Source organism: Zingiber officinale, chromosome 2B, assembly GCF_018446385.1.
Source record: "Zingiber officinale cultivar Zhangliang chromosome 2B, Zo_v1.1, whole genome shotgun sequence".
NCBI classification, from domain to species: Eukaryota; Viridiplantae; Streptophyta; class Magnoliopsida; order Zingiberales; family Zingiberaceae; genus Zingiber; species Zingiber officinale.
Genome location: NC_055989.1, coordinates 130,397,538 through 130,422,035, shown reverse-complemented (window position 1 = coordinate 130,422,035; position 24,498 = coordinate 130,397,538). Strand labels below are relative to the sequence as shown.

The following is a 24,498-nucleotide window of genomic DNA, read 5'->3' as shown; positions in this document are numbered from 1 at the left end:
CTGAAACCGAAATTGCATATGCTTTTGCTGCAATAAAAACCCCAAATTTATGTTCCTACGACAGAGCTGTGAGAACTTAAGACTGAACTTGCAGACGTTGAGATTCCTGTTGTGCGTGTCATGTTAGTTGCTTTGTTTGCCCTACAACTCTTTGGCACACATCGGGTTGAGTTTTTGTTTGCACCGATCATTGTTACTGGGCTCATATTCATCAGCGCGCGATCAGTATTTACAAAATTTTTCACTTAAACCCTCATGTGTATTAAGTTATGGTACCATGCTAGAATATTTAAATTGTCACTTAAATATCCATGGTTTGATCTCCAACTTATGATATATTTATAAAATTTTTACTTTAAATGGAAGATATAATTAAAAAATGCTAGACTCTTCGATTAGCTATCGCGGGCGCTTCCCGATTTATCCTAAGAGCCGATGATTTATTATTTTTTTTCTTTCTCTCTACTACATGTACAAATTTTTGAAGAAAATTAAAAGAAGAGGTTGGATGTCTTTAGGAGGAATACTATTGTCCATAAAAGGTATATAAACTGATCTGTTTCCATTCAATTCTTATGAATACACGGATCACATTCAATTCTTATAAAATACATTTTGATTATTTATTTAAAAAAAATATTTTTTTTTAAAACAACTAAAATAACTTTAACAAAAATTACTTTAAATATTTTTTTATCAACTATTTCAAAATTAATTACTTTATAAGAATTTGGCTAATATGTTCCAATTAAAGTAATTTTAATTCCAATAATATTTGTCTAATTTTAATCAAGTTATACAAATTTTAATCAAATTAAAATATTCTTTTAACAATATATGAATAATTTTAAATAATATTTAAATAATTTTAATTATAATTAATTTAAATGCATTACAATCTTTTAGAATAAACCCTCCCAAATTTGATACGATGATAAGCAAAAGATGAGTTTCCCAAATAACAAGGATTAAATTCTCATTCAACGCAAGTAAATGCCCCGGTGATCAAATCACTCATGGCGATGACCATCCCCGTGATCCATGGTGAAAAACATTAATAAAATTAGACAACAACCTCCAACTCCAAGTAAATGAAAAATAAAAATACCTAAACACATTAACTCTCTCTAATAATATTAGAGCAATAGTATTTTAGAAATAGAAAATAAAATAAACATCTACAGCCATACCTAAAAACTAGTCTCTTGTGGTTTTACAGCTACAGCCATAGATCCTCTCTTCTTCCCAACTTCAATCTTTCACTTTCTATCATGTGATTAGGGATCTTCTAAAAGAGAATGATAATTTTTTAAAGGGAATGATAATTTTTTTTAGTGACACTTTTCACTCCTTTCTACAGAAAGAGAATGACAAAAGAAGGAAAATGATCAAGGAAATTCTCAATAAAATAGAATTTAAATCAAACTCAATTTGAGCACTTGATCAATCAACTCCTTTGCCTAATTCTGTCTTTGCCCCTACAATCAACACAAGGCATCCTTTAAATTTATGGCCATGAATTGACTCCTCAACCATAGTGAACTTTTAGAGCCTTAGCCAATAGATAAGAATGTATTAAGTGAGTGGTCTATTTTCTCAATGAGATTGAACTTGATGTCTCTCTATGTTTGCCCTTTCTAATCATTCCAATAAATTACCATTAGCACTTACTTTGCATTGAGCGTTGAGACAAATTGCCCAACGGCCACCTGTTGAGTGGCTGTGTGATTCAATTAAATTCTATGAAAGGGAAAGGCCATGAATTCTACAAGAGACATCATTGCCACAATAATCATTGTGGCAAAGGCCAACCTCCCCCATGTCTTGACCATTTGCATTAATGGCTAGTAGCCACCCGTGATTTACCTTCTCCGTGTTGACCTAGGGACGGGGATACTGGGGGCGAGCGAATCGCCTTGATACCACATTGTGACAAAGGCGAATACGTTCGCCCCCAGCGCCCCCGCCAACCCGTCCCAGGGTCAACACGGAAAAGGTAAATCACGGGTGACTACTAGCCTTTGGAATAGTGACTAGCACATAAGGGAGGTATTTACCTTGACTTTGCCAAGATTCGAACCCCAGACCTCATTATGGTAACACCTCATGTGCTGCTAGCCACTGCCACAATAATCATGTGGCAAAAGGCGATTCGCTCACCCCTAGTGCCCCCGCCAACCCGTCCCTAGACCAACATGGATGAGGTAAATCACGGATGATTACTAGCCATTAGTGCAAATAGCCAAGACATAGGGGAGATTATGCTCGGTCACGCCGAGTTTCGACCTCAAGACCTCATGTGGCAACACCCTATGTCTTAACCATCGCACCGCACCGAGGGGATAATCATGTGGCAAAAAGCGATTCGCTCGCCCCCTGCGCCCCCGCCAACCCGTCCCTAGGCCAACACGGAGGAAGTAAATCACGGAGGGCTACTTGCCATTAGTGCAAATGGCCAAGACATGGGGAAGATTATGCTCGGTCACACCGAGTTTCGACCCCAAGAACTAATGTGGTAATACCACACGTCTTAACCATTGCACCGTCCCGAAAGGACTCCCTCGCCCCGAGGGAATAATCATGATTAATGAGGTGGTGGATATTGATGATGCCTTCTAGGATCATTGATTGAGAGTTTTCTGCCCCTCCTTTCTGGTTAAAGCTGGAGAAAAGAAACGCAGTCATTCAGAAATAAGCTGAATTTCACTCAGTTTTTGTGTTCAGATGTTATTTAAAAGGGAAAAAGAAGAATGATCATTCTTCTTTTTTTCTCTCTGATGGTTTTAGAGTAGCATATTCGCATTCGACAGGGGCAATCCAAAGACCCAGGAGTATGAACAAGTGTACACACAGCAATAAACATGAAGAATAGACATTTGAAGGGTATATGTTCCAGCAAAGCTCCACTCCAGCAAGCAAAATGAGTCTAAAAAAAAAAATTTATATCAAGCAAAAGCATTACGAGTCTATAACGAATAATCTTGCCGAGAACCAACCTTAGAGGGGTAGGGAAAGGCGATATCCACAAAAGGAAGGGCAAGGAGTAGAAGTACCTGAAACAGTTGAGAGATTTCTTCTTAAAGTAAGAATTTAGTAGTATTTGTTTGCCTCAGCAAATACTTAGGTTGTGTATTTGTTGCAGAGATTATAGGTTGAAAATGACTCACCATGAGTAGAACTGGTAATGAAGGGACCGAGCACATACTATGCCGATGAAATTCCAGGTAAACATAACAGAAGCAACATCTGGATGGATGTCAGCCCACTTGCATGTTCAGTCAAAGGAAACAGAAGGTAAAATACTTGGTAAAAATTTAAAGCATGCATGATTTCTTAAGAGCTTTAGTTCTGGGTTCATAGGAATGAAATCGTCCAAAAGATGATGATAAGGCATCACTGACTTTGACCTTCAAGAGAATACAAAGCCCTTCGCTCCAGCCAATGCATATCAACCTTTACTATTTCATAAATGTTGCAACTCTGAGTAATTATAGATAATGTAATTTATAGATGTTATAAGCAAAACATTTTGTAAAATGATCCTTCCTGCACTTTAGATATTCTCAGAAAATAACAGTTAATTTCAGATTAAAATGTTTCAATCTTGTTAGAGAAAGGATGCATATTAGTATATCGGCAAACAGATACAAGAAGATCTGAATGAAAGAAGGTACAAAGATTTAAGCACTCACTTGGACCACCTAAACTGTGCAAAAGTTGCAAGCAACATGAGATGAAGAACCAACAAAGAAATGGAAAACTCCTTTGATACGAATCTGTCCTGGAACGAACTAGAAATTAACAGACCTGAAAAAATCATGCTGTGAGAATTGTGTATCTAACCCCATCGATATCCTGAAACACGAGTACAAACATTAAAAGCATTTTTTCCTGTCTTGGATGAAACTAGTGATTAAGATGTAGGAGCCCAAAACAATCTCCACAGATACTGACAAAAACCTGAGTATATCAGCACATACAATATGCAATCTCCAGGACAAGAAACATTCATTACCAACCTAACATAATTAAGACCTAATATCAGTCATTATATACAAAAATGGAAATTTGTCTGCTATATCAAACAAAAAAGTTTTGAAAGAGATGAAAATTATAAAATCTTATTTGGCAAAACAAACATTCACTTTCTACACTATTTTTTTTAATAAAAATAAAAAATATTTGATTTAACATATTCATTTTTATAGTAAAACTAATGTAAACAATAGAAAAGCTTGCCTAACTCCATTATTATAAAAATATATCTACAAAATACAACAAATTAATAGTACCAAAGAAATTAACCAATTATCAACACCCAAAATTATATTAATTAGATAAAATAATTATCCTTATATTAAATAATCATTTTTTATGATTAAATAATTTAGTATTAAGAGATAATGACATAGATTATATACCAAATGTAAAGTACAATTTTATGTGAAAATATGTAAGGGTGAAATATATATAAAAAATAATCAAGATTCTAAAATTCGCTAGGCGCTAGTCGGGCGGTAGACCAACGCCTAGTGCCTAGGCCGACTAGGCGGGGACCAGGCGCCGCTAGGTGGATTCCTCGGTATCCCTTATTTCATGTGGACTGTGGACAATGTCATATGCAAATCTAAATGTTGTCTTAAACAATTTCATAGCAATGGAAATCTAACTATGTATGCTGAAATAAATGCATACTTTCCAATACCAAAAAATGAAAAACTATAAAAGAAAACTAATAATTTTGTGCAAAGGAAATATACTAGACTTAGTAAATATGAGTAAAAGAAACAATAAACAGTAGAACATAGAGTAAGTTCATGTAGTAAACCGTAGAACATATATCCAACTCGAATTTTAAAACCTTGCTATAAGCTAAAACAACTTTAGTGGTGGAAAATATTAGAAAATAGTAGCAATAGTTCAATTCAAGATTACAATGCATTGTGAACCAGTAACCACTAAGCAAAATATAATTGTTGAATAACATAAATCATGTCTTCACAAAATGAATTCAAAATTACACAACTAATAATATCTCATAGACTCATATTTATTCTACTTCTTCTCCATAATTTTCAATCTTGTTCTTCATCGGACACAAACTCAATATCATTATTGTGATCCTCGTCTTCTTCTTCGGATTCAAAATCATCTTCATGAAGTTCTCACTCTAGAGCTTCTTCGGGGTTGTAGATTTTCATCTGCTCCACTTGCTTCATCAACCATTTGCCAAGTGAGCCCGTAACCTAGTTCAACTTCATCATCTTCCCCACCATCCACAATCCAACCTTGTGCATTTGAAGCATCTTTTGCAAGAAGGACATCGACATTCCTTTCTTTTTCTCTTTTTTGTTTGTTCAACAATCTAGCATTAAATTGGACAAATACTAGATTGTTCAATCTGTTGGCATCCAACCTATTTCTTTTCTTTGTATGAATCTAAAAAAACAGAGAAAGTAAATATTATAGTTAGTACCTGAATATAGAGTATAGACGTTAAAAATTATAGCTAATTTAATTAAAGACTGAACGTTTAAAACTTACTCCTTCAAATGTACTCCAATTTCTTTCACACCCAGATGAACTTGTAGTTGTTAATGAAAGTATCCTCAATGCCACCCTTAGCAAGTTAGGTGTGTGAACACCGTATGTACTCCACCGTACACATGGATCAAGTGTATCATCATTTTTTTCACATACTTTTGCTGCCAATGTTTTTCCAAATAACCCTGACTTATCTCTATATTTTGAAAATTCTTTGTTAATAATTGTATCTTGTAGATCTAACTCATTGGCATGCAAAGTTTCCATGCATTCAAAAATCCCTGTCGCGACCTCCTCATAAAGAGCAATAGAACTATCTTTATAGTAAAAATAAGGATTCAACAAAAAAATAGTGGTATGCAATGATGTATCAAGTCTATCTTTCATTTTTGACTCAATAATGGCTATGATAGGCTGATAATTTGATTCCACGTTGTTCAGAGCCACCTTGATATCTTCTTTAGCTTGAAGAAGCTCCCCATATAGAAACCCCATCAATGGCTTTCTATCTCTATCTACCAATCGAAGAACTCTTACCAAAGGAGCAAATATTTTCAAACAAAGTGTCACACCATTCCAAAAACTCATGCTTATCATTGTAGAGTAAGCCAATTTTCCTTTGTTTTTGACCATTTACATTTCTCCCACATATCACTTGTAAACATGGCTCTTAAACTAGCTTTTTTTTCAATCAAACTTTGTAATGTGAGGAAATTCGATGCAAATCTGGTAACTCCTGGTCGGACCATGTCTCTTTTCTTCGTCAAACTTCTCATAAATGACAAAGTCTTATGGTGAGCATAGATGAAAATGATAAAAGACTTGGATTGCTCAATAACCTTTTTATATCATGGAAGTTTGCCAATATTTTCAAGCATGAGATTAACCGTGTGAGTTGCACATGAACTCCAAAAAATCTCATGTCGCTTTTCTCTCATCAATTTAGTTGCAGCCATATTGTTGGTGGTATTGTCTGTTACAATCTGAACAATATTTTGAGCTCCTACTTGTTCAACACACTTGTCAACATACTCAAAAATAAGCTCAACTGTATGCGCCTCGTCTGAAGACTCCTTAGACTCTAAAAATGTAGTACCCTCCTTGCAATTAACACACAAATTTAAGATGTTTCTTCTTTTTCTATCACTTCATGCATCTGTCATGATCGAGCATCCATTCTTTGCCCATTCTTCTTCATGTTTCTTCAGCAATTGTTTTGTTCTTTCAACTTCGGCTTTCAATAGTGGCTCCCTAAGTTGATATTGAGTTGAAGACTTGAATCCCGATCCAAATTAACCCATTGCCTCCATTAGTTGCTTGAAGTTATCATTATCAACAGCATTGAAAGAGATTCTATTGTCATAAACCCATCTCCCAACATATTGTTGAACTTGTTGAGTTCTCTTTTTGAAAAGAGCCTCATTTATATTTTTTTGGCGAAGCACTTTACTTCCACTGGAGCTTGCATTTTCTGGAGCAATTGCCGATGTATATCTATCCATGGGCCAAGTGGAAGAGGTTTTTTAATTCCATCCATCCCTTCAATTTCAAGACCTTTGTCTAGAGAAATAGCCATCTCTACTCTACAACTTTGTTCTTCCATTATTTTGTTCTTCTTTCTGTTCCTCCTCCCTTCCAAAATAGCCTGTTTGCACTTATTTTTGTCTTGTTGAGATGCTTTTCGACAACCAGATACATTTCCAGATATATTTCCAATGTACTCCTTTATCCTATACACTCCCCCTGACATTGCTTTTCCACATAACTTACATTTAATTTTGTCGAGGTTCTTAGGATCAATCAATATCTCAAACTCCCATCCGATGTCATTTGACTTTCTTCTAAGAATCCCGGATTCGGGTTGAGTGACAGATGTTGTCGAAGATGGATTGCATGCCATTGAAAACAGATAATCTGAAAAAATTATATATAACAAGAGATAACAAGATAATAAAATTTAATTATACCATACAGGCATACAATACAAAATAATGAAATATAACATTAAGTCACTAACAAGTCTGAAAATATTTTTTTTCATATATCTTAATCTCATTAATAAAATTTATTAGATATTTGGTTAAATAAATTAAATTTTAAATATATTTTTTATATTTTTAAATCTGTTTTATACTTTTATATATAAATTAATAATATTTATTGGAATTTTTAAAATTTTAATTTAATTTTACATATTTTTAAAACTGATTATATAAATTAATAATATTTATTAGAATTTTTAAAATTTTAATATAATTTTAATATTTATAAATCCGATTAATATAAATTAATAATATATAAAATTTATAAATATGATTTATATAAATTAATAATATGTATTATATTTTTTTAAATTTTAAATATTTTAAATATTTTTAAATCTGATAAATGATAATATTTATTATAATTTGTAAATCTGTTAATATATAAATTAATATTATTTATTTAAAAAAATTCAATATATTATTTATATATTTAAATCTGATTATATAAATTATAAAATTAATAATGGTTATTAGAATTTTATATATAATTTTATATATTTAAATTTGTTTTATATAAATTAATAATATTTATTATAAAAAAATAAATTTTAAATATATTTAATTGCGACATAATTTTATTAGGCTTTATGAATCAACCCTATTATTGAAATTATCCTCCTTAGAAATTGTTTTAATTTATTAAATCTAAAAAAAATTTAAAAAAATGCCGTCTCACTATCGCGACTCGTGCGACGGCGCGGATGCCACCGAACACCATTGACGCCTCGCGGGAGGCCTCCGACGCCGCCGGAAGCTACGCCGAACGAGTCTAGTGCGTCCGGCGAAGTCCGGCGTTGCTTCCAGCGGCGCCGGTAACGTCGCGCAAAGCTTTTGGCGCAGCTAGAGGCATCACGACTCTACCGGTGTTGCTCGAAGCAACATCAGACTTCGCCGAACGCGTACGGCGCGTCCGGTGACACTTCAGGCAACGTCCTGTGATGCGTCCGGCGTTGCCGCGACGAAGAATCGAGAAACAAAAAACATAAATTAACAAAAACAAAAAAAACTTACCAGAAGCCGCAATCAGAGAAGACGAAGAGTCGACGAAGACTCGGCAATGGAAGAAATGAAGCGCCTCGGGCCCTCGGCAAATACCTAAAACCCAGTTTTAATATGCCTAAAATACCTAGCCCGCCGAGCCCACCGAAGTCCGCCGAAGCCCGACGAAGCCCGCCGAGGAACGCCTAGGCGGCCCAGCCGCCTAGGTCTTCCGCCTCGCTGGTTTCCAGCGCGGCCTACAGCCGCACAACGCCTAGGCGGCCGCCTAGGGCGAGATTTCGAACACTAAAAATAATTAAAAATCTATGATTATGAGTGTAGTGTAAAATTTTATATCAATTTTTGGGCTAACGACGAAATTATACAATTGTAAACTACGTAGTGTTTATGTTACCTGTATTCGTCTACTAAGGTGGTGTCTTGGCTTCTACAAGTTGTAACTTAGCATAGGAATATGTTATAAAGAAAGTATAAATTTATTCTTTAAAACAATCAATTATACTGGAAATATCTAAGGTTGTCAAGATTGAATAAGCACCAGAAATGAATGAAGACACGTCCAAGGTTAAAGGCTCTTGATAAGTACTCAACTGGATATGTCAGCAAGAAAGGTAAGCCCAATATAATCTGCAAATTCACCATTTAATTGTTAAGAAGGGAAATGTAAATCCATAAGTGGTTTGCTAAGCATTGAGTTGAAAGAGCATGAAACTCTTAAAAACCAGAGTTCAAGTGATTAAATTATTATTTTATAAAGAGATGAAGGCATAAAATAATAAATAAGTATAGATAAATCTAGAAAACTAAGCATTGTTGAGGTGCTAGCACTATAAGGAACATCAAAGGCTGGTTTAAGTCAAACTAATTGCGCCAATATCACCAAATTATCACTATACAACTAAGGGCATATATGGGCTGACTCTTATTGACAAAAAGGATTCAAAAAGAACTGAAAAGCTATTACGAAATAACTAATTCATCCATGTGAAAATGATCTCAATGAAAAAATTGTTTCTTTCTAGTTGATTGGTGTCTTTCTTCTCTATCAACAAGCATGCATCTTTCGACATGAAATTGGACAGAAAACTCACATGACGCCAGAAAATTTACCAGGTACATGTCAAATGTGACAATTCAGTTCATTCAAACAATAAACAGAATACTAATGGCCAAATTTCCTTAGTGTGTAAACTGTAAAGGATCTTTCAAGGAGAGAGACAAATTATGAAATATAGAATTTCACTAAAAAGTGAAACCTGATATGGATGAATAAAGCCAATTCAAGAATACCAGTACAGGAAAGAGAAACACGAAAAGCATAAAAAAGAATATGTTATGGAAGAGATTCCAATATTAAGTAGATTGTAATAATCCAAAATTTTAAAATGTGTAGAAGTAGAACAAGAAATTTACGCTTTGAAGGATATGGTAAAGAAAAACATGTAGATTCATAGACTGATACCTGCACTAGTGCAGCACCAAACAAGGTAGAAAAGACGCCCTTAATATCAAGAGCCTACAGCATGATACACAAATTAACAACAGAAAACTATCAATAAGCATCAACAGATTACAGATGGACCAAAATATCTAATAAATGGATCTTCAGTAGCATATTTGTATACCTTCAACATGAGCAGAAACAGAGGTGGTGCATAAAGAAGAACATTCATCTTAATTGCCACAGCTCCACTACAGAGACAAAAGGCAAATGTGAAAGATCAAAACACAAATAGACATCAACCATCATAGTCATAAACCTCATTTACTATTGCTTATGATATTTGACAGATAAAAAAAGTGTACCTGTAAATAATCAAAGCCATATGCCATTTTTGACATAGAACCAAAACTAGAGAAGCATGAAGCAAAGTCATTGCAAAACAGTCATTAAACAGACTAAGAACAAAAATGGAATGCACCCTCTTTGACAAACAAAGGAAACCGAAAGCCCACCATGGAAGCTGTCAAAATATTCAAAGATTCTGAAGAATAATAAAAGGATCAATTTGAATTTCTAAATAAATATCTTACAAGTCACTTCTAAGTGTATAAATTATGTTTTCAAAAATTATTTATCTTCCAGATTAATTAGTTGGATATCAAAATTATATGTATGTATATAAACAGTGTGTAATGTATTGAAAGACTGTAAACGGAGGAAAGAAAAGAAAGGATTCTCTTAGTCTACTGTAGGCCTATTTTTATATTGCCTTTCACGTTGCCTCTCTTTTTAAATAAACAAAAACCTCTTCAATCTCCCTGCCGCACACCATAAGGAAAAAGTCTAGGCATCAGAAATATAGTTGAAAAGATCTAAAAAACCATCAACTTTCTTTCTCCTGCTGGATTCCCTTTAGCTCCTTCTCCTACGTCTTTTTTCTCTCTTTTGCTGATGATCCCCTCTGATGAATAATGCCTGAAGAAGTTTGCCACCAATAATGCATGAAGAAGCAATTTCTTAATTGAAAGTTGCATGGAAGTCTCTTTCATTCATGATCATGATGGAATGCAATCCTTCCACTTCATGAACCTCGGGACTGCATTCACCTTGACTAGCCATTAACTTCCACACCTCTTTTCTTGCTTGGCAGCATCATGCATGGTTTTGGACTAACTGGAACCTGCATGAATTCATGCATGATTCCTTTTGTGTACTCATTTTGATGGTGTAGAGTCCTTTTCCAAGTTATAACCCCCTTTTCCTCCTCTTCATGTGTCCAAGCATCGCTTAACTAATCTTGTAGATAGACAATCTTTTTCCTTGCACACTCAGAGTCGACCTCTAGAATATTTATCCCATTTGAAATGTAGACAAGTTTTATTACTGCACTTCACTTGCGGGGGTAGCCTTTTGCCTCCTATAAGTTAGAAGCTATATGAGTCTTCAAAGATCAATAAACTATATTATGTTCCTTAGTCTACCTTGCTGGATCGCTTTGCATCACATAAATTTCTATCCAACTTGGGCTACTACAATCTCGCTAAAAGGCTTAAAATGTATAATTAATCCTGTTAAACCATTAGGTACTAAACCACTCTCATGGAACTAATTCTTCAAGCAGGATCTAGCCAAGTTTACAAGAATATATTCTTCTGTAGTTTGTTTAATCTATCCACTAGAATTTGAATAAAGAGGACACAATCAAAGAAGTTACACAAGAGATTAAATAACTTATTTTACTCTACACGTTAAGTTATTAATGTTGAGAGAACATCACTGTGTTATTGGAAATTTAGACCTTATCATCTCAGAAAGGCCACCTTTTGAAGGTATCTATCAGCAGTAAGTGGCTCTAATTAGCAATTTTGTACTGGAAAATTTGATGTCAAATGAGGAATTTGCAAAAAGATAACTATGAAGCTTGAATGAGCATTTATGAGAAAGAACTTGAAGAGATAGAACTCAAGAAATGGAGGCAAGTTCTTGATTATCTCCATGGTTGTGATGACATTGCATAAGCTCTTCAATTCACAACTTTGTTATTAGAAGATAGGTAGTGGTACTTAATTGATGGAACATGCTGGTTAAGAAGAGAATTTCCCAATATATTAGCATCATTATTGACTAATTTCTATCCTTCGGAATTCTCTCCAAGTAAATTAAAATAAATGTTCATCCTTGAGAGCAATTAACATGATAAAAGAAAAAAAAAATCACAGCTCTTTCATCTATACACCCTATTTTCTCTCTTCACGACAAGAAAAACAAATTTAAAGTTTGTAATAGCGAAAAAACGTACTTTATACATTATAAGGCATCCAAAATACTAACTCGACTCAACATTTTAACTCCTGATTAATGTGAATTTAAGCTGCAAAGTTGACTATCCAGAAATACAGGACTGCATATTCCTAATCTCATCTCAACTTAATTTGCAAGGTCAATAAACAAACAAAATTTTAAATGAAAAGAGTTTTGCAACATACCCTATATCCCATGAATCATCCGAAGGAATGGACAAAATGATGCAGCAGTTCTCATGTATGCACGCTTGACTAAGAGGTCACTCCAATAAGTACCATTTAGAATACAACTGAAACAATATGGTGCGAAGTTACATTTGATTCTGATCCTGCTACCTGTGTTACTAGAAAAATTATGCTCAGTCAATAGAAAAAAACCGAAAGCATCTCAAATCTTATTTTATTTGCATGGTTCAACCATCTTGGCAAACAAGTTATTTGAACCTGGCGATCTCCGAGCAGTAAGGACTAAATATTTTTGATGTTAACTGAAACAAGCTCAAGATTATCAGTTCATTTATAAGTTCAATTCAAAAGATTCTGCTCGTAGGTCAGTACATTTAGAACTAACTACTCATTCTTCATTTTGATAAACTTCTTTATCACCCCCATCATCTCACTTCCAGGAAACCTTCCTAAGCAGCCCCTAGCAGCTGCAATCTCACTGAACTGACAGACTGAGTCTCCGTTGAAAGCTTTAAGGTCTTTGTTCACTTCCTGAGATTCTTTTATTATGTCAGTCAGATCTTCCCTAGCATTCACTGAAGGAAGTGGAAAAGGCTCCAGAGAAACGTTGTTTATATTTGATTCTCCCACGGATCTAACGAAGTCCCTTAATTGACATAAAGCAAATGGAACTGCTTCAAAACTGTGGTCGCCATACTCTACAGGAGTTGAGTGATCTCCAGTGACACATAAATAGTATTGAAAGTTGCCAGTTTTTTCTGCCTGCCATAAGAGTCTTGCCAGCTGACCTATGGCTCTATCAACATCTTCTAGGGCTTTAACCTTCAAGATGCTTGCCTTATCGTGACCAGCGTCATCTATTGCCTGTCAAATAAAATAACATAAAATATGGTCAAACCCTTCCTAACATGCAGGTAATTCTGTCGCCAACAGGGAGAAATCCCCTTGGGATTTAGATGCATGTGCATGCTTCTTTTTCTTGTTTAATTCCATTTTTTTTATCTTTTATGTGGCTGACCATGAGATATTTAAACCTAACCTTTATGTGAAGGAATCCAAAATCATATCCCTGAGCTCGGCCAGGTCTATGTTCATCCTCCCCTGGCACAAAGATGAATGGAGGAGTCTGTAGCGGAACAGATAGTGCTTTTGCTATTGCTGTAGCCTTCGATGTTAGAAGTGTTCGGTAATCCCCAGTTGCTCCTGGTGCTACAAGAACGTCAATTCCCAATGACAAACCCAATCCTGCTATGATTTTTGTGGGAGCTACCATGCATGGAGATAATCCATGTTGCTTCTCAAATGGAGGGACCTGGTAGACATATCATATTAAAAAAATCAAATTAAAAATTCTGAATGATACTATTTGATCCTACCACATGTCTAATTTGTATGTCAATATGCAATTTAGATTCAAAAAATGGCATTCCTAAGTTAATAATCAGTTGTCCTGGAACACGAGGGGTGAATCTTGTAGATTTTTTGACATCAATAAAATGTCATCAATGAAAGAATATCTGTTATCCTAACAAACTTCCATGAAATCTTTTTTTTTTGTAAGTCTAAAGTTTTAATATAGTAATTTATAATAAAGAGAAATCTACCATTTTAAGATCTATAAAAAGAAATATTGTAGATCAATCAATAATGTTTATCAAGTTTACTCAAGTATTCTTTTAAATTGTAACAAGAAAAGAAAATTGATCTTGTATGCAAAACATGTTATTGTTTTTGCATACAACATCCAGAATGATTCAACAGATGTGAAGAATATTAACAATTTACAGTTCAGCAGTCAGGATAGTAAATCTACAAAAATTGGAACAAGAATGGTGACTAACCTCGATCCGTATGCCACAACCTCGTAAGAGTACAACATTTGCAATATTCTTTCCTTCTGCTAACCTTTTTGCATTTACAGGGTGAGCTACTAGAATCTTTGACATTTCTTTTGACAGTTCATTGACAACAGCTGCTGTGTTTTTTGCTTCCTCTGTGTCATCTAGAGCCTCTGCCTTTAGAAGTAAGCGGTTATCTTTCAATGGGTCAGTTCCAGAAATATTTCCACTTAATTTTGGTCCTTTCACAACAACCCCACATCTGTGCTCGGTGGCATACCTGTTAGAATAGGATATTCTTATTAGCTTTGCTAGTTAAAATGGCATCTCAAAATTATTTGTAATCAGCTCAACAAAATATGAGTGATGGTGAAACAATTCAACCTTGATAAAAGAAATCTTCACTTACCAATGTGCAAAACAATCAATTATGATTGAATTACCGATTGATTTCAATGCCATTACTAAATTTGCATATGATTGCTTAGAATATTTCCTCATTAGATATCAATCCCATGGTCAATTATTTGTTGGATTATTTATCAGAAAAGTAGTGCACAACTGTTCATGTCACAGTCTAGTAAATCATTTTTCACAATTATAAATGCAAAAGATATTTAATGAAATTCAATTGTATCCATTTAAAATATGACAAGCTAGTCAAATGTCAAAATATATCATCAAAAGTGCATGGAAAATTAAAAACGTATAAACAACTTCATAAAGGCACTAAATTTAGTTCCTAAGAGGATGCTTTGAGCATATATTTCTAACACAGAAAAGTTGCCCATCTAACTAACAAGAGATCTCAACTTAAATTTCTATTTAAACAACCAATAGTTTCATATTTTAATATGTAGAATTGATTGCACCTGACTCTCACTTCATATTCTGGAAAAGATGACAGCTTCATTCCATCCAAAGCAGCACAAAGAATAGGGCCTTCTTCCTCAAAGTGCCTATCAGCCCTCCTGCTCGTCACAATTCCACTTTCCTTATCCAAAGTGGCAAAATTTGACTGAAATTTTAAAATAGTTCAGTTGCATGTTCAAATAAAATCAAATCAAAAACCGATACAAATATGACAAACCGAACAAAGCATGCAACTAAAACAAATTCATTCACCGTTTATATGGTTATAGTGCAAGATAATATTTGCAACGTAACTAGGATTTCAATTTCAGAAGACTGAAGAAGGAATTCATTTTAAATCAGGTTTTGGATTAAGCTTTAGAGATGAACATAATGCAAGATTAATGATATTTGCAGAGTAAGCTCACCACTACGATTTCAAATTCAGAGGAAAGTGCCTCCAGTTTAAAATTAGATTTGGGATGAATCCATATTTAAAACGTGAGACGCCCAAAAGCGCATAGGTGCTATGGGGCTTGAGGCACTAGGTGCAAGGTGAGGCGTACGCCTTACTAAAGTAAGGCACTTGGGTATAAATTTATACAATCTTCATGGATCCATATAGCATGAGCATCAAGCTATCTAAAAAGGCATGTCACATATCTTTTAATCAACCAGAGTTTTTAGATACAACCAGCCTATAAAGATGCATGCAAGAGAAATGTTATCTTTATCTAAGCAAAGCAAAGGACACAACATGCTAGTTTCTTCACAGAGCTAATGTGATATTAAATCTCATACATTGGGGTTATGGGCAGAATAGTGAAAAATCATTTTGTAACTTGGATTGATATGACGTTAGATTCTTACCTTAAAGGCAATATCTCCTGGTGACATGGCTAATCCAGCACCCATTGACTCAAATGCTCCTCGTCCCCGGTAATAGATTCTTGGATCATAGCCTAGTAGAGAAAGATGTGCAGTGTCACTCCCACAACCCAAGCCTGCTTCAACAGGGTCCATCAGTCCATTAACACCAGCTGAAGCTATTGCATCCAAGTTAGGAGCATTTGCCACTTGAAGAGGAGTCATGTACTTTAACTGAGGAAGAGATACATCCCCTAATCCATCAATTAGTATAAATGCCACACTTCTCTTAGCAGTCTTGTCCATACTCATAATTTATGCTTCCTGAGGTTCTTATTGTCCCTTCTTTTATGAAAAATAATGAATTTGACAAGAAGATAAAAAAGCTTCAACTGAACTGGTGAAATGACCTAGAAGACAAAATACAAAAGAGAAGTTAGTATAAATGCCACACTTCTCTTGGCAGTCTTGTCCATACTCATAATTTATACTTCCTGAGGTTCTTATTGTCCCTTCTTTTATGAAAAATAATGAATTTGACAAGAAGATAAAAAAGCTTCAACTGAACTGGTGAAATGACCTAGAAGACAAAATACAAAAGAGAAGTTAGTAATTTCTCATGTTTCTTTCATTCAATGATACCAAGAGAATAACAAAGAAATATAATGGCATGCTTTTGAAGTTTTTCAGATTAGAATAATTTACTGGAACACCAATTCTTTATAAACAAAAAACAAATAGATGCATATGCACATCATACAACAAAAGGATCATTATGTAACTTTAGCATTATAAATTGAAGCTTCTCACAATTTTGTGTTACCCACAAGATTATAGAATGAACTAGATTGCACACATTGATCCCATGCATTTCCCAACTACAAAACAACAGCCAAAATTAAGTGAGACAATTTTAAGAAATCTAGTGTGCCACTATGAATCATGTCAAACGATTGTTTTGCATAATCCTAGCACATTCTGTGTTACATATATAATAGGCAAAAATTGGATCATCTAAAGCTATTAAAAAAATACTGAAAACTGTTTTAGAACTTTAACAAATTCAAATACATGGTTATTTAGTTCATCAAGCAACACTTACCGGATAAAACAATTGGAGAAAATGAAACAATATAAGTTAAACAGAAGAAAGGAAGTGAATTGTAATATCTGATTTCTGCTATTCCATTTTTCTTGTCTAGTTGCGCAAAATTGAAAGGAAAGAAATGATAGTAATTACTTATTCGTGTTTATTAACTGTTTAAATTTTAACTCCCACAATGTCCATCAGATTCAGGCAGAATCAGAGTAATTGACCAAATTTAGTACACAACAGCTTAGTGTGATATTTCTATTAAATTTAATTATTAAAAAATCAAAACAGGATAACAACAAGACATAAGCCCATAACTAAAAAATAACGTGAAGTATGAAATAAACAGTAACTATAAATGAGTAATTGATATCAGATGATCCTGATTGTTAACAAATTGAAAATGGTTAACAAATTGAAAATGAACAAATATGCAGTTGAAGTGAAAATAATAATAAAATCCAGATACTCTAGGATAAATTCTTATCTGATTTTTGAAGACAAGGAACATTCTCAGAATACCTACCCAAATACTAAAGCTAGATGGATTTACTAGAACAAGAAAATTTTAAAATCATAATCTTTTCAAAATCAAGTAAATATTCTTTCTAAAACTTATGAAAACGCTCATAGTAAAATGCCCAGCCCTGGATGAGAGTGGTTCGTTGGAACGGCAGTGGAACGGCCGGATCGGACGTTCCGACACGGGAACGCCTCATGTCGTTCCATTTTTCCGGTGCATAACGTCAGTTGTTGTGGCACGGCGTTCTTGGACGTTATAAAGGCAAAAATGGTTGGAAAAGAACGGATCGGAAAAGGGAACGGTGATGATTACCTCCGGAGGAATCGAACAACTGCGTCGGAGGTGCTCCCGGCGTGACCTGATTCAACAGCGCGAGAGAGCGTGAGAAGAAGAAGAAGGCGGCCGTTGTTTAGGGTTCAGGCGCGTGGGACATCGGGAGAACTTGATGGTTTAATAAACTTAGAATTTAGATTTTAATAAATAAACATAGCGTGCTATGTTTATATTCACATATCATATTAAAATATAATATAAATTTATTTAATTTTTTTTAATCTAACAAATTTATTATTACCATATAAATTTATTTTTTTATTATTATTATAAATAAATTTAATTAGATTAAATTATATATATATATTCTTATTTATTGTCGTTTAGTATTTTAACGTACAACATTAAATATTTTAATATCAGTTATTTTGATATTTCTTAAATTACAAATAGTCTACACATAAATTTAATTAAGTTAAATTTTTAAATATATTTTTTTAATATTATTGTCGTGTGTGTATATATATATATGATCCTGTCCGTGCGCTGAGTCGATGGCGACTGGGGACGTGGCGCTCTCTGTTGCCTTCGGGTGATCTCCGCAGTGACGTGGGCCTCCGATGAACCTGTAACAAAGCGGGGCCGAGAATGGGTTCCCGACGACGACCATCCGACGCTCAAGTCAGACGATGGCGAGATGAAACAGAGGCGGAATAGAGACACTGTGGCTACAGTAGATGAGGAGAAAAATCATACCTCCGTCGAAGTCTGGAGGTCTTTATATAGGATCGCGGAGAGGCATGTGCACGCTTCCCGAGGCGTACACGTTCCTCGAAGCATACCTCAGAATGGTTGTGTCAGAAAAGCATGCTTGACGTCATACGGCAACTGTCCGAGCATATCTCTGCCACGGCAGCGGAAACTTCCTCCGTACGATCCTCGGTACAGCCCTGCCGCCGACCATGCTGTTTGTCGACGGCAGATGTCTCGAGAATGATATCACTAGCTGCCCCTTTTGTCCTCTTCTAAGCCTTTTGTCTCTACTTGGGTCGAACGAGCTGGCCGCTCAGCCTCCAGGGCGCTCGGGTATACATGCACCTCGGACCGAATGGGAAAGTCGCTCGATCACATACTCGGACGAGGTACATGCTAGCTGTTCTACAGTCTGGCCGAGCAGGTTGGCCACTCGACCTAGCGGTTCCTCTATAAGAGCTTGTGAGCGTCGGAAGCTCGACCTGAGGTCGAGCTGTCTTCGCGCCGGCCAGGGATCTACTCAGGCCGGTCGGCCAGGAGACTTCCTCCCCACTCAGCTGGAACATTGACTCTCCCGTGTCGTTGACCCCTTCTTATGTGGGCCTCCGATCCTTACCACCGGATCACATGCATTCCCTTCAAGTCTAGTCGAAGGAGGCGGCAAGTCCGACTGACTGGACCGTTAGCTTGGTGACACTCCTGCTGCTCGGCTACCGATGTTAGCGTCTATCTGGTCGGAAACGGCGCAAGCAGGTGTTGCCGATCGGCGTGACGCCGGTTGGCACTTGGAAAGTTTTGCTTGCCAGTGGTTGTCCCGTCGCTCCGGCCTTGGTCAACGCTAATATCCCTAGAATCTCCTCAGAATTCGTGCAAATCACCGCGCATTAAGGCTGAGCACGCGACCACGTCCGCATAATGGTGCTCATTAAATGCGACCTGTGAGCGGGAACCACATGGTCGCGCAACCGTCACCGCTCGCTCGAGCTGTCAGGGCTAATGTGACCTTTGGCCTTTCGAATTCGACGGTCAGATCTGCTCGGACTCGATCGAGCCCAACGTTTATAAGGACATCTCCTCTCCCCAGCCGCTTCGCGTTATGGCGTGTGCATATCCGAAGGCTTCTGCTCCATCTTGTTCAGTGTTCCGGCAAACTTGTTTCTCTGTGTTTCGGTGATCCCTCGCCTCCTCCTTCAGTCATATCTTCTGTAAGGCTCCTTAGCCCTTCTCCTTTCAGTTCTTTTGTGTTTTTCTTTGCACTCTCGTCGTATTCGTGCCCCCCTTAGACACTGTTCCAGCCATTCTTCTCGTTAACCCTTGCCATCTCTTGCTTCGACCCTTATCACCAATGGCCAGTTCCTCTCGCCAGTCCGACCTCGCCCCCGGCCTCTGGTATACCACCACAGAGAGCCGGTTCGACGAGAGGGATGCGCTGAGCCTCACCCGAACCTTTGAACTTCCTTCTGACCATGAACTAATACTAGCTACCCACCCGATCGGCCACATGACCCTCCGATCGGCCACATGACCCTCCGATCGGCACTGTTTGCTTTTTTCGAGACCAGTTTGTGGTCGGTCTACGTTTTCCTGTTTATCCGTTTATCCTTGAGGTGTGCAACTACTTTCACCTCCCACTCGGCCAACTCGTCCCGAACTCCTTCCGGTTGTTGTGCGGGGTAGTTGTTCTCTTTAAGCTGCACGATATCCCCTTAATTCCCAAGACTTTCCACTATTTCTACTATCCTAAATAGTCCGAGTGGGGCACCTTCCTCTTCTAGTCGCGGATCGGTCTTGTTTTCTTCGACAAGATGCCGACCTCAAACAAACATTAGAAAGAGAACTACTTTTATCTTCGTTTTCCCAAGCGGCCACCTTTCCGAACTAAATGACAGACCACCGTGCCGAGCCCGCCGGACCTTGGTAAATACAAGAGCCAGCCAGATTACCTCCACGCAGCCAATCTGCTGGCCGGGCAAAGATTCAACATCCACAAGCTGCTTTACGAGGGAGTACTGTACATATTCGGATTGAGCCCGATCCGAACGAAGCTTCCGAGCAGCATGGGTAAGTGTTTTCTTCGTCCCCCTTTCTTTTGGTCTAACTGATTTATTCTTCATTTATGCAGCCGACATTATGTGGCGTGCCAAGGCCACCGAGCGGATGAGGTTGAAGGCTGCCGAGGTAGAGGCGGCAGCGGCTAAGGAGATGGTCGATCTGGGTATCGCACCGAGCGGCTCGCACGAGGGTGAAAGCGAGGAAGCTCCACCCGTAGTTGGAGAGCTGGCCGTTCGGCTCCCCACAACCGAAACGGTCGGCGATGCCATCTCGTCTGCTGGACATCTTGCGTCAGAGGACGCGGGGCACTCGGCCGAGGACTCCCCCTTGGTGATACGCAAACGGCGCCGGACGGACCTTCACACCCACTCAGTTACATGTGGAGCTGGTGACAGAGCAGGTCGACACCCCCTCTGAAGCAGTCAACCTGGCCTCTGCTTCAGTCGAGGCCATCTCTTCGGACCAAACTCCCTCCCAGCTTGATTTGCCTGTGGCTTCCCTTGAAGCGCAACCTATCAGTTCCCAGCCACGAGCTCATCTTCAGCTTAGGCTCTCCGGTATAATCTCCGCTCCGCTCGGCGAGTCGTCCGACCGCTCAGCCTCAGCTCAGTCGGATCCGAGCGGTCGTCGAGTCGTTAAGGTCATCCTCCATCTCCCCACAGAAGAATTTCTTCTAGCGGCTGATCGGCCAGTTGCCTCGGAGAGGATGCGAGGGCCCGTGTTGACTTGATGACTCTCGGTCAGCTCGACGATAGCCACTTGCAAGCAGTCTGGACATTGGAAAGCAGACTGTCCTTGTAGGAACCAGAACAATAAAGGTATATCTCATACTCTAGTAGTTGAAACATGTTTAGCGGTGTTATCTACCAGCACCTGGTGTGTAGATACGGGAGCCACTGATCATGTCTGCAATTCTTTGCAGGGGTTCCAGGAAACCCAGCGACTATTTGATGGAGAGATAACCGTCTACATGGGCAATGCTACTAAGGTGGCGGTTGTTGCAGTGGGAGACGTCTACTTATCTTTTGATAGGAATAGAAATTTGATTTTAAGAAATTGTCTTTATGTACCCAGTTTTAGAAAGAATTTAATTTCAGTTTCTAAACTGTATTTGGATGAATATTCAGTCTCTTTTAATAACAATGTCGTTATAAAGAGAAATAAGGTGATTATTTGTTTTGGTGCATTGGTTGGCAATTTATACACTTTAAATCCAATTTCTCCCACAAAGCAAAATATGGAAATTAATAACACATCTTCTAACTCTAATAAGAGAAAAGAACCTTCGGAAATGAACCAAACATATCTTTGACATCTAAGGCTTGAACATATTAACCTAAGTAGGATTCAAAGTCTTGTAGCCGATGGACTCTTGGGTTCATTAGAGTTAGAAAACTTTCCAACATGTGAATCCTGCTTGGAAGGTAAAATGACCAAGAGACCTTTTAAGGCCAAGGGGTATAGAGCCAAAGATGCGTTAGAACTGGTTCATTCTGATTTGTGTGGTCCTATGTCTATCCAGGCAAGAGGTGGTTATGAATACTTCGTCTCCTTTATAGACGATTATTCAAGATACGGATACATTTACCTGATGCGTCGCAAGTCTGAATGTTTTGACAAGTTCAAAGAATATAAGGCTGATGTGGAGAAACGTCTTGGTAAAAGTATCAAGACACTACGATCTGATCGTGGTGGCGAATACCTCTTTGGAGAGTTTAGGAATTACTTATCAGAAGTTGGGGTTCAATCCCAATTGTCTGCACCTGGTACACCCCAACAGAATGGTATGACAGAACGAAGGAATAGGACTCTTATGGAAATGGTTAGATCGATGATGAGTTATTCAGAATTACTAAATTCGTTTTGGGGATATGCTCTGGAAACAGCAGTGTACATTCTGAATATGGTACCTTCTAAAATAATTCCTTCTACTCCCATGGAATTGTGGAATGGGCGTAAGCCTAATCTGAATCATATCCGGATATTGGGTAGTTCAGCACATGTGCTGAAGGGAGATACTGACAAGTTGGAATCACATACAGAAGTATGTCTGTTTGTGGGATATCCTATGGGAACGAAAGGGGGTTTGTTTTATAATCCTAAAAATCAGAAGATCATTGTTAGCACCAATGCTCGATTTTTAGAAGATGATTATGTAATGAATCATAAGCCCATGAGTAAAATTGTTCTAGAAGAAATAAGAGAGGACACATCTACTTTAGTACCAACAGTACAAGATGAAGTACCAAAAGAAACTGCAACACGTGTCACACATGATACACAACCAGAGGCAGTGTCTCGTCATAGTGGGAGGGTTATAAGGCAACCTGAGAGATTCATATTTTTGGGAGAGTCTTCGGATTTGATCCCGGGTAAACATGAACCTAATCCCCGGACATATGACGAAGCACTCCAAGATAAAGATGCAGTATCTTGGCAAAAGACAATGAATTCAGAAATAGAGTCTATGTATTCTAATAAGGTCTGGGAACTTGTAGAACCACCAGATGGTGTAAAAGCCGTTGGGTGCAAGTGGATCAACAAAAGCAAAAGAAGGACAGACAAGAAAGTAGAAACCTTCAAAGCAAGGCTTGTTGCGAAAGGGTATACTCAGAAAGAGGGAATCGATTATGAGGAGACTTTTTCACCGGTAGCTATGCTTAAGTCTATCCGGATACTCTTGTCCATTGTTGCTCATATGGATTATGAGATTTGACAAATGGATGTCAAGACAGCTTTCCTTAATGGAAGTCTTGAAGAAAATATCCATATGAAGCAACCAGAAGGGTTCATTGAAAAAGGCAAAGAGCATCTAGTGTGCAAGCTTAATCGGTCAATTTATGGATTGAAGCAAGCTTCAAGATCTTGGAACATCCGGTTTCACGAAGTAATCCAGTCATATGGATTTATACAGTGTCCGGATGAGTCTTGTGTATACAAGAAGTGTAACGGAAACGTGGTGGTATTTCTTGTACTATACATAGATGATATTTTGTTAATTGGCAACAATGTCAAGGTATTATCAGACGTAAGGGTATGGTTGTCCAAACAATTTGATATGAAGGACTTAGGAGAATGTGCACACATTCTTGGGATCAAAGTAATAAGGGATCGTAAGAAAAGAATGTTGTGTCTATCCCAAGCTTCATATATAGATACGGTCCTTGCTCGTTTCAGCATACAGAACTCCAAGAAAGGTTTCTTACCTATCAGACATGGAGTAGCCTTATCTAAAGAGATGTCTCCGAAGACGCCAAAGGAGATTGAGGACATGAAGGCAGTTCCTTATGCATCGGCTGTAGGAAGCCTTATGTATGCAATGCTGTGTACGAGACCTGATATCTGTTTTGCCGTGGGCATGGTTAGCAGATATCAGAGTAACCCTGGACAAGGACATTGGACTGCTGTAAAGCATATATTAAAGTACCTGAGAAGGACTAGAGATTATATGCTAGTTTACCAAGCAGACGATTTGCTCCCTGTGGGTTACACGGATTCGGATTTCCAATCAGATAGGGGTAATAGTAAGTCTACGTCAGGCTATGTGTTTACTCTAGGAGGTGGAGCCATTGCATGGAGGAGTGTTAAGCAGAAATGCGTCTCGGACTCGACCATGGAAGCTGAGTATGTGACAGCCTCTGAGGCAGCCAAAGAAGCTGTATGGCTCAGGAACTTTCTAATGGATTTAGATGTGATTCCTGGTTTGCCCAAGATCATCACAATTTA

At 37.4% G+C, this 24,498-nt stretch overlaps 1 protein-coding gene and 1 pseudogene across 2 annotated transcripts; both read right to left on the bottom strand.

Annotated features, from left to right (window-relative positions):
- Window positions 1-2,684: 2,684 nt before the first annotated feature.
- Window positions 2,685-12,657, bottom strand: LOC122047199 (annotated as a pseudogene).
- Window positions 12,658-12,708: 51 nt separating this feature from the next.
- Window positions 12,709-18,158, bottom strand: LOC122047198 (probable 2,3-bisphosphoglycerate-independent phosphoglycerate mutase). 2 transcript variants are annotated; one of them, XM_042608316.1, is made up of 7 exons: window positions 18,007-18,158; window positions 16,570-16,658; window positions 16,082-16,488; window positions 15,232-15,377; window positions 14,363-14,639; window positions 13,561-13,833; window positions 12,709-13,385 (listed from the first exon to the last, which is right to left on the bottom strand). In XM_042608316.1, the coding sequence occupies exons 3-7, from the start codon at window positions 16,388-16,390 to the stop codon at window positions 12,906-12,908; spliced, it is 1,485 nt and encodes a 494-aa protein (XP_042464250.1). In that variant the 5' UTR covers window positions 16,391-16,488; window positions 16,570-16,658; window positions 18,007-18,158; the 3' UTR covers window positions 12,709-12,905. The 2 variants fall into 2 exon arrangements, with proteins under 2 accessions (XP_042464250.1, XP_042464249.1); XM_042608315.1 differs by having other exon boundaries at window positions 16,082-16,658.
- Window positions 18,159-24,498: the final 6,340 nt, after the last annotated feature.